General features: G+C 40.8%; 1 protein-coding gene across 5 annotated transcripts in view; it reads right to left on the reverse strand.

The window, feature by feature from the left end:
• Window positions 1-15,122, reverse strand: part of RELCH (RAB11 binding and LisH domain, coiled-coil and HEAT repeat containing) — a 65,783-nt gene that overhangs the window by 20,760 nt on the left and 29,901 nt on the right. For all 5 annotated transcript variants that reach the window (XR_014513352.1, XM_083449304.1, XM_083449303.1 and 2 more), the window contains 9 exons: window positions 11,845-11,957; window positions 6,938-7,028; window positions 5,721-5,792; window positions 4,970-5,110; window positions 4,191-4,355; window positions 3,251-3,398; window positions 2,076-2,232; window positions 1,408-1,531; window positions 1,056-1,104 (listed from right to left, as the gene is read on the reverse strand). Coding sequence is in view for 4 of the 5 variants with exons in the window: in XM_083449304.1 (XP_083305430.1) it covers window positions 1,056-1,104; window positions 1,408-1,531; window positions 2,076-2,232; window positions 3,251-3,398; window positions 4,191-4,355; window positions 4,970-5,110; window positions 5,721-5,792; window positions 6,938-7,028; window positions 11,845-11,957 (1,060 nt within the window). In the remaining variant the exon portion in view is untranslated. The remainder of the gene's footprint in view (window positions 1-1,055; window positions 1,105-1,407; window positions 1,532-2,075; window positions 2,233-3,250; window positions 3,399-4,190; window positions 4,356-4,969; window positions 5,111-5,720; window positions 5,793-6,937; window positions 7,029-11,844; window positions 11,958-15,122) is intronic.

The raw sequence follows: 15,122 nt of genomic DNA on the forward strand, positions 1-15,122 counted from the left end.
TGGAAGACTTCCAAAATGTTCGCAAACCAAGGCGCGGCTTCCAATTGGCTGCAGGAAGCTCCTGCAGCCAACCAGAAGCTGTGGAAGCCGTGCTGGACATTTGGGTTCCAAAGAACGTTTGCAAACCGGAACACACACTTCCAGGTTTGTGGCATTCAGGAGCCAAAATGTTCTGACTCGCAAGGTGTTCGAAAAATATAGTCCGGCTCCCCACAAGGTCTGAGGGACAGTGGACCAGCCCCCTGCTGAAAAAGTTTGCTGACCCCTGCTTCAGAGAGTTCCATGATCCAACAGAGCAGCTTTTCAGGGGGCATACAGGGCTGTGCAGGGAGCACCCCATGAAAGTTCTGTTTAGTCTGGCCAAGCCAAGATTTGCATTTTTTCAGGCTGTTATATGTTAATCTTTCAAGACTTTGGGCACACTCGATGAGCCTCAGTAAGCAGAAAGTGGTTTAGCTCTGCCTATTCTGACTTTAACGTGGTACATAATCAGCTGGGAGAAAATCCCATGCCTTGTGAAATCGCTGAGAAATGGAAGCAGGATATGATGCCTTTCACTTATGCTTTGCTTTATACAAAGTCCCCTGTCCCAAGACACTGAAAAAAGTATTTACCATGCACTGTTTGCTACTAACTAGGTCAGTTCAGGAGTGTGATCCGATAGCTTACTAAGGATTAGCAACATTTGCATTTCCAGTTTGTATGGGAGAACCAAAAGTTGGAAAGTGTTCCATTAGAACTGCACACTCAGGCAATTTATTGTCTATAAGTCTGCCTTCCAGAAATAAGAAACCATTTTCAATGTAAACTGCCTCCCAAACTTCATTTGTAGAGAACTTGGAGTCTCGATTCAGTCTAGGGCAGGGATAGGCAAACTCAGCCCTCCAGATGTTTTGGGACTACAACTCCCATCATCCCTAACAGCAACAGTGGTCAGGGAAGATGGGAACTGTAGTCTCAAAACATCTGGAGGTCTGAGTTTGCCTATGCCTGGTCTAGGGTGTGTTTTGTTTTTTAAAGGCTACAGTAGAAAAAGTAGTAACTCCACGACTCACCAACATTCTCCTCAGACAGCCTTAAGATTTCCTGGAACTGTGGTTTTACCTAAAAAATAGTTATGAAGTAAAAGAAAACCATTAGTTTAAAAACTGAGAAGGATATATTGCTGATGAGTATTTATTAAGATGTTCTTAGTGGGCAAGGTCTCCCTCATGCTCTAAAACATGCATATACACGGGGGGGGGGGGGAACCTGCTTAGTAAAGGTAAGCTAGATGCCTGTTAAGTGCTTTCCAGACCTTTAATCTGGCATGTGAGCAACTTTTTGATCCTAACATTCCATTTGATATATGAAACACATAAATTGTTTCTATTCTGCATTATCCCATCCAGATGTGAATATGTTTACCTTTGTATTTGTGAAGATTTTCCCAAATGTTCTGCAAAGGCGCCAGAAAAACCTTGAGAATTCATGTACACAGGCTGTTGAGGCTACATTGATTTTGCCAACTATTTCTATAAGTTGCGGCAACCTGGAAAATCAGGTTAAAAATAAGTCACTTTTCAGATAATAGGTTTGTAATACTGTAAGCAAGCTGATCCTTTTTCCTGACAAGTCCAATATTTTGGGGAGCTTTGGCACAATACATTTAATAGTGCAAACATGAATCCTTCAGCATTCAGACCTGGGTGGCTCCCAACAGAATATTAAAAACACGATAAAACATCAAACATGGAAAACTTCTAAACAGGGCTGCCTTCAGATGTTTTCTAAAAGTCAGATAGTTATACTGAGAAGGCCCTCTGCCTGGTTCCCTGTAACCTCACTTCTCACACTGAAGGAACCGCCAGAAGGCCCTCGGAGCTGGACTTCAGTGTCTCAGCTGAACAATGGGGGTGGTATAATTATTGATCTATACCATTTAAAGCAAAATTTCTAAAACAATGTATGCTGTCAGTAACTGCAAAATAGTAGCATTAAAGAAAAACGCTAAAGCTGATTAAAAACGTTGCGTCCCCTTCACCACACAATTATTCAGAGGAATTAGAAAGTGAAACAGGTCAGAAGGAACTCACAGTTGATTGACAACCCACAGTAAGGTATCCCAGCCTGTGGTACCCTCGTGTTCCAGCTGGTAATCATAAAGTTGTAATAGCACAGCCAATTGTTCACGGCTTCCAATTATGGTGGCTACATCCTGAAGAGGCGATGCAGGCCTTGGGAATCTAGTCACTGGCAGCAAATGACAAACCACCACGGTCAAAGTTTAACACTCCTTAGAGCATTAACATAATGAAAATTGAGAAGCAATCAACATACCTAACTATAGGCGCTTTCACCTAATAAAGTAAGTAGGGAAAAGACCTACCCATAGTCCATTAAATCATAAGGTAAAAGATGATTTGGGGATTTAGTCCCAGAGATTCTACGAGAACTAAACCAATCTAAATCCTAATTCTGTGGCTCAACTCTTGATACCTAGGAAGTTATGTATCCTTACCTTCAAGATGCGGTTACTGTAATGTGCTGTACATGGATTTCCCTGTGAAGAGTTTTTAGAAGCTATAGCTAGTATACAAGTTGTTGGATCATTCTCTAATAAACTAGAATTCTAGAACTGGGATCCATAACATGACACCCATGGGTTCCATAGCACCCCTCGGCAGCCCTTCCCCCCTTGGTACCCTTTTCATTTTGTTCCCATGAGTTATTCTTATCATTTTGCCTGTTGGGAAAATTGTCTATATTTTGTTTCAGGGTGTGCTGGTGTTTTGCTTGGGGCTCGAGATTACCTATAATGTATGCAAAACAGATATGAGCCTCAAGTCAGGGGATATATAAGGAGCAGGCATTATGACCACCAAATCTGCCAAATCAAGGGGTCTGATTCTGCCCTTTACTTCACCAGGAGAAGTACTGGGCCTTTACATGGGTTTTGCAGCTGGCAATGAATATATCAGAAACTGATAGGAATAAACCAATCTCCCTATAGATACTACTCATCTAAAGTGTCAACAATGCTTCCTACATGTAGAATTATAGGTTTTCTTTGGTAGTAGTGAAAAAAAGAGTTCACATTTCAAAGACTTATTGAACCAGAAGTCTTCACGCTACATGGAGAGCAAGCTCGCTGCACTGCATTCACCTGCACAGCATTTCTATGGAATATTATTTTAAAGTTGATGTGAAATGAAAAGAAATGTGACCCTATTTCAAAACGAACACTCACAGAGAATGATCAAGAAGTTACCTTCAATCTGTGGAATTTCACCCTGCAGCTTAGCTTTGCTTGTAAAAGGTGCGTTCTGTAGCACTAGTGCAAAAAGCGAAGGAATCAAGGACTGCAAAGCAGAAAGATACATGTGCAGCTTGTGTTCATCAAGTCCATGCTCGCCTTCCTGAAATGCAAACAGGGAATCCAGGTGAAAATCTTGCTGCTTTGCTCTCAAGGTGCTTATCCATTCAAAATGAGCTTCTGAATAATTAAAAAGCCATTAACGAGAATCTATCAGAGAGAGACTAGAAAGGGGACAACAGATAAAGGCAAAGGGGTTTTGTATCAGGTTTTTCTCCAGAAACCCAACTATCGACCCAATGCATTCATGACACTTATAATCGTCTTTCTTGCAAGGTGGAACAAAAGGTCTCATGTGATCTCCCGGTTTGACTCTAGAGAGCCAGAGAAGTTTAGATTCAGCAAGGTTGCTGCACCAATGTCCCTTCAGTTCAAACCATGACAAACTAAATGAACTTCCAATATGAAAATCTGAAAAAATGTCCTAGAAACGTGCAACATATTCAGACTCTTCATACGAATACCAAGACAGCAGAGGGAAAAACACTTTCAAAAGTTTAAGTATTCCAGCATTTCTTTATAGATAGCAAAACATACAGCAAAAGACAGTCATCAGCAGGTAACCAGATGATCAAACTCTAGACATACATAGCAGCAGCAGCAGCAGCAGCAAGTTAACACTGCAGATAAAATGCCCTTTAAAGGACATGGCAACATGAACATTATAAAAAAAGTGATCTGCAGAATAGTCCAAACAACCAGTTGTGATGGTGTTGAATGTTACCGATTCTAATAAGTGGGGGGCGGGGGGAGATTAAAATATTTATATGAGCTGTATCTTTGCTTATTCAAGAGGCACAAAAAACAGTGTGTATGAGACACCTTTAATATTTACCCTGAGTAGTTTTTCAATTTTACTAAGCAATGTAGGTATAAGATGAGACTGCAAATTTCCTAGTTCTGTGGTCCAGGCAGCATAGGCAGGTAAAAACACTTGATGAGTTGCACCAACTACTCGTTCTGAGGGATCACCCAACGCTGAAAGTAGTAGTTCAAAACCCTGGTAGGAAAGAAACAGACCATTTAGGAGAGTTATGTTTACTTTGCTTAAGCATTCCAGGCACCCTCAAGATAAGCAAGTGTCTATCTTGAATTTGATGAAAAGGCGTTTCCAGTGGTTCAAGTTAATTCAAAAAGTTCCACAACTATTTGGAATAGATGCCACAACACCATAGCAATGCCATTAATGTCAGGGGGCTAAATTTGTTAAAGTTAAATGAGCATGCAGAAAAGTTAGGTGAACTATACAACTGGATAAGTCATTCAATACTTGCATAAACAGCCAAGGTACCCATAGGTATTACAACTAAAAAAATCACAGCAGATCTTTGAACACCAGTTCACAGTCAAAATAATGAAAATTCTTCAGTGATTTTACAGAATGTTCCCTCTCTCTTCTGCCAGCTTGCTCTTTTTTTTTTTGCTAACACACAACAAGATATTTTCAGAGCCCAAAAGTTAGATCACATCTCACAATGCTGATGATGTTAAAAATAGCCCAGGGTATTTTGGAGGGATTAGTTTGGTAAATACTTCCTGGTGATTTTTCAGACTTTGTTCATAATCACATGATCTAGCAACTGTCCTGTCATGTATTATTATCAGATACAATACCTGTTGGTATTTGTCCGGATCATCAATGTACCCCATGATGATACCAAGGCTTTTGATCACAGCTTCTCGCACCAAATCTGTCTTATCTTCCATCAACATCTGCTGTAACATGGAAAGTACCAACGAACTTCGAATCTCTTTCTGAAAGAGAAAATTAGTATTTGCTGGAATTACATTACATAAATCTGGAAACCTAAGACCAATAATATCATATACATCTATGCTATCTTTTACAGTCTATTATAAACAGAGTGATGGCAGCTAATCTTGATGGCAAAATAATCTGGTAGAATAAGCCATTTTAGGCCTAAACCTGCAAAAAAATCCAATATATGCATTTAGAATGCATGGGGGGGGGGGGGACACATTGGTTGGGATTAGTTCTGCACATATTGTTTCCCAAAAGGCCACATTGCTTTGTTCTATGTGAACATTACCAATTGCTACAACTGAAGTAGTTGGCCAGGAGCCAAAATGACTGGATGAATTCCTTTCCTTAGGCCTTTAGACTTCTTGTTCCAGACTAGCAGTCTAGGATGCCCTATGGCTAAACAATTTTTGAATAGGAGCTTCAAAAGCAGTTGGTGGTATGACATGGTGTTCTGCTGCTCCAAAACCAAAACATGGTGGGCCAGTAAAAACTAGGAAGAGGGGGACTGTACTAAGTGGCTCTTCAGAATCTGGCCACTGTTTTAACCTCTTCAATGAGTCTTAAATTTAGATACAGATTAACTGCAAACAGAACACTTACAGGAAGATAAGGTGCTAATGCTCCACAGGACTCTGCCACTAACAGCCGTCTTTCTGGATATTTGTGATTGATCTGTAGGAAGGAAAAGTTACTCCTTTCATTTTTTTGCTTATAATTCGGTCCTGTATTTCTCTGTTTCAAATGCCAGCATGTAAAGGATATGAGGCTGCTGCTATTTACTATGCCACCACAGGCTTCCATTCACAAACAAGGGTCAGGATGCACAGTATGCCTTGAACCTGGAATTCTTATGTTTCCAGAAAGGAAACATAGCTTTGCTGCTAAGGTCTGGTGAAGAGATAGGGGTTACAAAGACATTAGACACTTTCTTAACATCCCCATAAAGGGAAGAAGTCTAGGCCAGGCAGCAGATTTTATCAGCTCCTGAGAGGCGCATCAATGGTCTGGCCAAATTGTTGGGGTCGGTCTAACTCCACCTTCCCAGAGACTATTCAGCACCCTGCAGGTCCTGAGCTAAGACAGAAGGAAGCCCAGGCCTAGCAGCTTACGTCAGTACAGGCAAATCCCCATTTACACATGTTTGATATGTATGCAACTGTTTATATGCACATTGCGCCAAACCTGGAAGTGACACAGAAACGTCATAAAAGACGTCACTAAAAGAGCAGAGCAGGGGCATAGCAAAGCAGGGGTAGAATGGGGGCAGGTTTTTTCAATTATGTGCAATTTCACGGATGCGCACAATGACCCATAACGCTACCCCTATGCAAACTGAGGGTTGCCTGTAGTCAGCATGGAAAGAACACAATTGATCTATATTTTATACCATTTATTTGTTTAGGATTTTAATACTATAAACCATTTTGGCTTTACAACTGGCAGAAAGGTGCTTATATGCATGCAAAAAATAAATAATAAACTCCTATTAATAAAGCTTTGTCGCTTGACCACTGCTAACCCTTAGGAGAATTTCATGGGTTAGCACAATACATGACTTAAGAACAGTTTCTTCTTCTGTTTACTTGAACTGGCACCTTCAACCTCAGATCTTCCTAACCTACAGGTGAGATGCTCATGGATTGCCCACCCAGATTGCTCTTGGCTTTTGCTTTCTTTTACAATTACAATTCTTAGAAGTATATGCTATTTAATATATTGTAAACCACTGTTGACAAGACCACAGTTGCTGGTAAACTGCAGGAATTTTTTTTTGGCCCCGGTATCCCATGAAGTAAATAAAGATTATCTCCTATTACCTGCTCCCAACATTGTGGTAAAAGTTCTGCTTCTACACGTGTTGGTCCAACATGCCGAGCAAATGCTACACATCCAGTCAGAATCATTTGCCTATAAAATAAAAATCTTCAGCCTATTACATTGAAACATGCTTGTACAACAACCACACATGTGCCTAAAAGGAGATATAACAGACTGAATGGTCTGCACAGAAAATGGCATCTGGAGTGCGCTGCGAGCAATTAGTTACTGACAATCACGTCACTGATGGTTCATTAAACACAACATTTTCCAAGTATGAAAATAATTTCCATGAAGCGAGAAGTGTACACTTGCACTGCGTTTTGTACATGGTTGTGCTTAAACATCACTATCGGGCAGTCATGGGACATAAGTGCTTCCCGGTTAGAATTCTAGCAGCAATATTCACACAACACTTGGTAAGTGACCATGTAGAGGAGGAAAAATGTCTTGTAAGAAGTGGCCCTCAATTATAAAACTAGTCAACAAAGGTGAATGTAGATTATACAGATCAAGCAAACTAAGAGAAGCTAAATACAGTGGTACCTCGGGTTAAGTACTTAATTCGTTCCAGAGGTCCGTTCTTAACCTGAAACTGTACTTAACCTGAAGCACCACTTTAGCTAATGGGGCCTCCTGCTGTCGCTGTGCCGCCGGAGCGCGAATTCTGTTCTCATCCTGAAGCAAAGTTCTTAACCTGAAGCACTATTTCTGGGTTAGCGGAGTCTGTAACCTGAAGCGTATGTAACCTGAAGTGTATGTAACCCGAGGTACCACTGTATTGCTTTTGTAGAGAGACAGAAGCCTTAAAAAGTACACAAACTGACTGTTATAAAATCTCTAGGGGGGGAAAAATCAGTCCTTGAGAAGCCTAAATGATTTAATGAACATGTTCAAAATCTGGAATTGTTGCTACAAAGACAAAGAAACTTTCAATGCAGAGTATAGCTAATCTTCTGCTTCCTTCTAGCAGATACAGCTATACCTGCTACTTTCCTATAATTAAATTTAAAAAGAATCCACAAAATACAGAACCTAACTACCATCCCATTAATATTAGGCAGGTGTCTTCACTTTACTGTTTTCAGCAGCTGCTAAAAACCTGTGTTTCACCAAGCCTACCTAGGTAGGTAATTTTATTACACACGATTGTTTTTAAATTGCTTATTTATATTTTGATAACAGTTTAACTTTTTTAAAAAAAGAATTAATTATTAGGGAGCAATCCTATAGAGCAATCCATCAGGCCTAGCGGAGTTTAGAATCTCTGGCTAAGCCACGAGGTTCCTGGTACAGCTGGGCTATGCCAGTGTAATTCCTCATCCTTGTCTTAGCAGGAGATAGGCTGAATAATCTGCCCCACCCTGGTTCAGCCAGGAGCCTGGTGTATCTTAAACTGGTTTATGTCCTGAAAAAGGGCTGTTCTGGAGTGCGAAACAAGGTCTGGGGACTTAGGCTGCATCCTAAATGCACTCGGCATGATCACATAACCTCAAAACCGGACGGAATTTATGCCACTTAAAAGGGTGTTGTAACTCAAACTCTTATTTAAAGGCTCAGCACAAAGGAGTATGGCTAAGGCTTATTTTATCCTTGCTTAGCACCAGCTTCCAGTGCACAGGATTGCCCTGTCAGGCACAGGAGGATACTAGTCCTCTAATTTATTATTGTGTCATACTGCTTTAAAGATTAAGTTCTGACTGAAGAGTTTACAGATGGCTCTATACAGCAAAGCCAAGAAAACTGCTCAGAGATTTCACTTTGACCATTCCTCAGTTAATTATTACAATCTCATGAGACCCAGCCTGCTGTTTCCAGACTTGAGTATGAAGTTCTTAATGCATTTCGGAACCCAGGCTCCAATTTCAACTTGCAGAGTTGTTTCCAAACTCTGTGCAAGTCAAAGGCCATTCACACAATGGGGCTTTCCTGTTGTTCACAATGCACCCCCCCGAGGCCCTAAAAAGACACCCCTGGGGTCACAAGACCGTCAAATCTGTATATATGGACATGTACTGTCAGCTTGTTTTCAATAATAAGTTAGGGAAGGAGCAGGCATGGGAGAGGTGAATGAGAATTTTGAATTGAGTTCACCTGATCCACACTTCCCAGACTGAAGTCCAGATTTGAACACGGGTCTTCCCTGGAACCTGGACTCCCCTAGATTCTACTCCTACTTATGAGGTGTCAGAGGGCTGGCTCTCTTCTTTGTACAGCACATTGTGGCATATACAGTGTTCAGCTCCTCCTGTGAAAGGCAGGTACAGATTGACGTCCTGTCACTCTCAGGGAAATTGTATGAAAAAAACATGGGAGGCAGCTTTGTATGTCTCTTAAAAAGTATTTTAAAGTGCTTTTAAAACGACTTTTGCAAATTGAAAATCTGTGCAGGTTCTAAGTATTTTTTCCTTTAAAATCTTCACAGGAATGGATTTATCAAGGAGTCAGAACCGTACCAGGCCTGAATAGACTTGTATGCCACTAGGAGAGAGGGGGGAAAGAGTGAGAATCAGATGTCAGCCTGCAGGGTTCCTTCTGCCATCCCTGTCACAGCCTTAAATGGCAAGAGAATCAGGCCTAGTTCTTAACCAGGCCTGGTCTGTACCAATTCAGACTACAGTTGGGGGCTCACGTGGCTGAACAACCTCAAACCCTTTATTCAGTCTAAGACACTAAATCACTGAAGGGCAAAAATATTGAGGAGAGGAGGCACTTTTCTGAGCCTCAATGGTGACTGAAATCTTTGAAAATGAAAATGTTATCCTTGCCTGCGCTTCCCATCCTGCCTAAGGTTCTATTTTTTAACAGCCTGCATGCAAGCAATTTCTATCTGTTGGACTGTACAGATTTCACGAGGAATATCACCGTATTTTTCGCTCGATAACACGCACCCGACCATAACACGCATGTAGTTTTTAGAGGAGGAAAACAAGAAAAAAAATATTCTACACGAAACAGTGGATGTATGATTTTTGTGGTTCATGCTGTGGCCACAGACATGTGATCTGATGGTGAGTTTGGGGTAGCCCAATGCAAAAATCCTGAGGATCCATATGGATCCATGTTTGTAACCACGTTTTTGCACCACTGCGGCCTCAGGCAACAGTGGGTGCGTGATTTTTTTGGTGCAAACTGTAGCCATGGACATGCTATGTGATCTGATGGTGAATTTGGGGTGAACCAGTGCACAAATCCTGAGGATCCATGTGGATCTGTGCTTTGTAACCAAGTTTTAAGTGGGGAGGGAAGGAAAAGCACTCAAGGGACAAGGAGCACGCGTGGAGCAAGCTCTGCTTCTCTCTCCCCCCCCCCCCCCCCTTAGCGAGCTGAAAAACTTTGCTGGAGGGACAGAGAGCCTGCTTGCTTTTTACTCGTGTAAGCGGCTGCTGTCCGGTAGGCTCCTTTAAAGCAAGCAGGTTCTGCTTCTCTCCCTCCCCCCCCCCCCCAGCGAGCTGAAAATCTTTCCTGCCATTTCCAGCAAAGCGGGAGAAGAGCCGCTGAGTGGGGAGGAGAGAGATACAGAGAGCCTGCTTGCTTTAAAGGAGCCAACCGGACAGGAGCCGCTTACACTCGTGTAAGCGGCTCCTCTCCCCTCCCGCTTTGCTCCTTTTGCTCCTTTAAAGAAGCAGGCACTCTGTCCCTCTCTCCTCCTCATTCAGCGGCTCTTCTCCCGCTGGAAACCACGGAGGAGGTAAGCATTCGCTCCGTAACACGCACAGACATTTCCCTTTACTTTCTAGGAGGAAAAAAATGCGTGTAATGGAGTATGTTAAAATTTTAACAGAACAGAGACAGGGAAACTCTGGCCTAGACGCAAAATCTCTATTCCACCCGTGGGAATTTCCCTAAGCCACGCTTTTGCTCTGAACCTCAAGTGTTTATGCCTGGCTAGAATGTGTACTTTGATGCTTCGCTGCATGTAAAGAGGTGTGTTCAGAAACCTGACTTTTGAAGGCTAGAAGGTAGCCTACCATACATCCATTGCTCCTCTAGTTTAAAAAGGCTCCCCACCTCTGTTGTAAGAGAACAGGCAATGTATAAGTGAATGACTGCTGACTGCTAATAATAATAATACAGTGGTACCTCGGGTTACATATACTTCAGGTTACAGACGCTTCAGGTGACAGACTCCGCTAACCCAGAAATAGTACCTCAGGTTAAGAACTTTGCTTCAGGATGAGAACAGAAATCGTGTGGCAGTGGGAGGCCCCATTGGCTAAAGTGGTGCTTCAGGTTAAGAACAGTTTCAGGTTAAGAACGGACCTCCAGAATGAATTAAGTTCTTAACCTGAGGTACCACTGTAATAAATAATAATAAGAATAACAACAACAACAACAACAACAACAATAATAATAATAATAATAATAATGGCAATCTTCACAGAACTTTAGCCTAATGGTTGCCATCAATTTGAGTTGAATTAAATTTAATGAAATGATTTTAGAATGTTGTATTATTTTATTGTTGTTAGCCGCCCTGAGCCTGGCTTCGGCCGGGGAGGGTGGGATATAAATAAAATTTATTATTAATAATAATAATAATAATAATAATAATAATAATAATAATAATTTATTTATTTATACCCCGCCCATCTGGCTGGGTTTCCCCAACCATTCTGGGTGGCTGCCCAGAGATACTACCGTATTTTTCGCTCTATAACACGCACCCGACCATAACACGCACGTAGTTTTTAGAGGAGGAAAATCCGTAGGCATGCCACCCGTAGGCATTCACTCCATAACACGCACAGACATTTCCCCTTACTTTTTAGGAGGAAAAAAGTGAGTGTTATGGTGCAAAAAATACGGTATGTTCCTATTTTACTAAAAGCCTGCAACAAGAAAAGTAGTTAATAGCCTTCAAATTTCAAAAAAGAAAAGTGTTTCCCACACATCAAAGACACACCTTTGCTCATCATCTGGCCTTTTGATCAAGTTGAACAATATGTGTAGGAGCTGATCTCTCTCTTTGGGTTCAGGATGGAGGCAAGCTGTACACAGTATGAGGGGTATCAGTTCCTAAAGGTGCGAGTGGGAGGGAAAGGTGAAAAGCTATCAAACAACGGTCTTTAAAAAAAGCCTAGAAAACATTTAAAACCATAAAGTAAAATAAGATCTAGTTAATCTACGACCAGCATGAGCACAATTAGCTTGCATATTGATTTCTCATAGAATCACAAGTTGTAAAATAACACATGTTCTGTTTATAGGTTCTAATAGCACCAATAAGACTGTGCTACAAATGCTTATGTTTATTATTGATATGTTTCCTTACTGAAGTTGAAGAAAAGAAATTGGTTTAGTTTTTTGTTTTGTTTTTTTAAAAAACACAAACAAAAGATGAGGCTAAGCAAACACAGAAAAAAATATTTGATGTTATGCATTGACTGCCAGAAAGTAACTTCAATCCAATTATTCCAGGGCTATCATGGAATACCGTGTGAACCTAGGCTGCTCCATGAATTAAGCTGATGTCCCCAGAGCAAATAGGATAGTCCCTACTAGTTCCCATAGAGAGTGAATGTACACACACACACACACACACACACACACACTTTCTACCTACCTATCCCTATAAACACAAACGTTTTACATATTATACACACATACGCACACTATTTAAAGAAAGTTAGTGAGATGACATGACTCAAATGCTTTGAACTATCCACTGATAGCTGCCACACATTTTCCCTAACACAATTATGCCAGTTTAACAGGTTTAGTCTGCTCTACTAAGACCAGGGACGTGGGTGGTGCTGTGGTGTAAACCACTGAGCCTTCGGCTTGCCAATCAGAAGGTTGGCGGTTCGAATCCCCTTGAGCTCCCATTGTTCAGCCCCAGCTCCTGCCAACCTAGCAGTTTAAAAGCACATCAAAGTGCAAGTAGATAAATAGGTACCGCTCTGGCGGGAAGGTAAACAGCATTTCCGTGTGCTGCTCTGGTTTCGCCAGAAGCGGCTTAGTCATGCTGGCCACATGACCCAGAAAAACTGTCTGCGGATGAACGTCGGCTCCCTCGGCCAGTAAAGCGAGATGAGCGCCGCAACCCCAGAGCCGTTTGCGACTGGACTTAGCGGTCAGGGGTCCTTTACCTTTACTTTTTTTACAACCTACTAAAACCAGAATTCTGAGGTTCCGGGCAATTCATATCTGTGCACATTCTGCCCACAAAAGCAACAAAGTAAGTGCAAAGATTACGCAGATTTTCCTAGTTCCTGATAGTTTTTCCTGCAATGTATCTAAACATTCAGCATCTGCAGCTGGAGGACTACAGTAGCTTTGCACTAGCTTTTACACTTAATTGAAACTGAACTGTGGCCTGGTCTGGAAATAAAATGTAAGCAGCTGTAACTTTTCTTTCCAGGCACACGTCCCAAATCTTTACAATGGAAGATTTTGTGAACCAATTTTAATTTCATGTCTTATTGGTAAAATGAAAAGAGAAAGAACCACCAACAATACTTCAGAAATACAAAAAGGTGACTCACACTAAACTTGGAAAATGTACAACAATTTATTATAATGTTTTCTTTTCCTCGTCAGCAATTCTGGGTTGACAGTCATCTATGGTTGTTGCTGTTTTTATGCCATGGCACCATTCATCCCAAACCAACTAATTACGTTTTTTACTCTTTTTGATATTTACCGCTATGCTAGGTATGACATACAAAGGCTAATCTTATCAGTAGGTTACCTTTTGCTTCAGTATTCTGACTGTTCCAAACTGTGTTATAAATGGGATTTCCACTAACAAAATGGGGAGTCACTGGCGTCTTAAGGGAAGCCCAATTATTGAGCAGGGGGGAAGGGAGAGAAAGAGAAAGAGAGAATCTGTCCTACGTCAATAGCTGTATGTATACATTGGGTTAAGCCTAAAGAACCGGGTAATTTTTATAGAATTTTTCAAGGCAATCTGAACCTTGATACAAAATGCTTGCCCGTGTTATTGCATTCTTCCTAAGATATCTGGGCTCTGAAGGACAAACCAAAAATGGAGCAGCTGCAAACAAGTGAAGTGAAGACAATCGAAGAATGGATAATACAGTTTAAGAGAGCTTTAAAAATAAGCCAAAACGAACAAGGTCACCCTCCACCCTCTTAGGTTTGGCCTAACACAATTATTTTTCACATAGAGTTGGAGAGCCAGGAAGAAGCTATGACGGATAATATAAGAACAGAGAATTGTGATGATGACTTTCGTACTAAAAAATCAGCAAGTAGATTTTTGGTGAACTATGAAGGCTTCATTGCATAAAAGAACATAAAATATGGATATTTTGGAACACATTTAAATATGAATGAGCGGCGTCAGGAAAGGCCTGCTATGCAAAGCGAGTTCTATCTAGATGTGAGAAAGGTGACAGGATGTACGCAATATCAGTATTAGGTACAAGGTTGAAGAGTTTTGTACTTATGCTCAAGTTCTGACTGACATTCAGATTTAATTGATCCATACGGTTTTTTTAAATTGAAATTTTGAATGCCTGCTGATGTTGATAAAGGGAACATAGCAATACTTAAGTCACTGGCTTTAATGTATTTTAGCTTTGCCTGTTATTATCATTTTACATAGCTTAAATATTTAACTTCCTGTACAAGGGGTAAGGTAATGGGTGGTGAGGAGGGCACCAAGGAGAAGTAGCAAATTTTAAAATATAAATAAAAAGTTGATCAAGTGGGGAAATATTGATCAACCATATATTCCTGATAAATGATGAAAAAGACGAACATTGAAACTAAATTAATTGTAAAAACAAAGCAACTACATTATTTATTATTATTTGCCTCACATTATTGATTTTCTAGGTGACAGGCACATGAACATGCAGGAAAAAACACTGCAAGGGAGAAAACCATTCTAAGAAATTGGCAATGATTTGCTATACCTCTATCATTTACCTTCTATCTTTTAAAATGTATCATTTAACCTTCTCATTTATAGACTGAATGCTGTGGAACTTGCACCTGAGAAAACATGCACAACACTGCATACCATTTTACTGTACAATCAGGAGGATACGAGTATTTATTTCAATGCATTATTTTAAAGCGGTATGCCCAGGGCATACTTTATGAAATATTCTTTGAGTTGGGAGACTATCTGAAACTGAAGCTGCATGTTAAAATGCATATGGTAGCAGTGCCTAATAATAATAATAATAATAATGTGAAGGTGGAGGTGTA

Source organism: Podarcis tiliguerta (genome assembly GCF_965153285.1).
Source record: "Podarcis tiliguerta genome assembly, chromosome: 7".
NCBI lineage: Eukaryota > Metazoa > Chordata > Lepidosauria > Squamata > Lacertidae > Podarcis > Podarcis tiliguerta.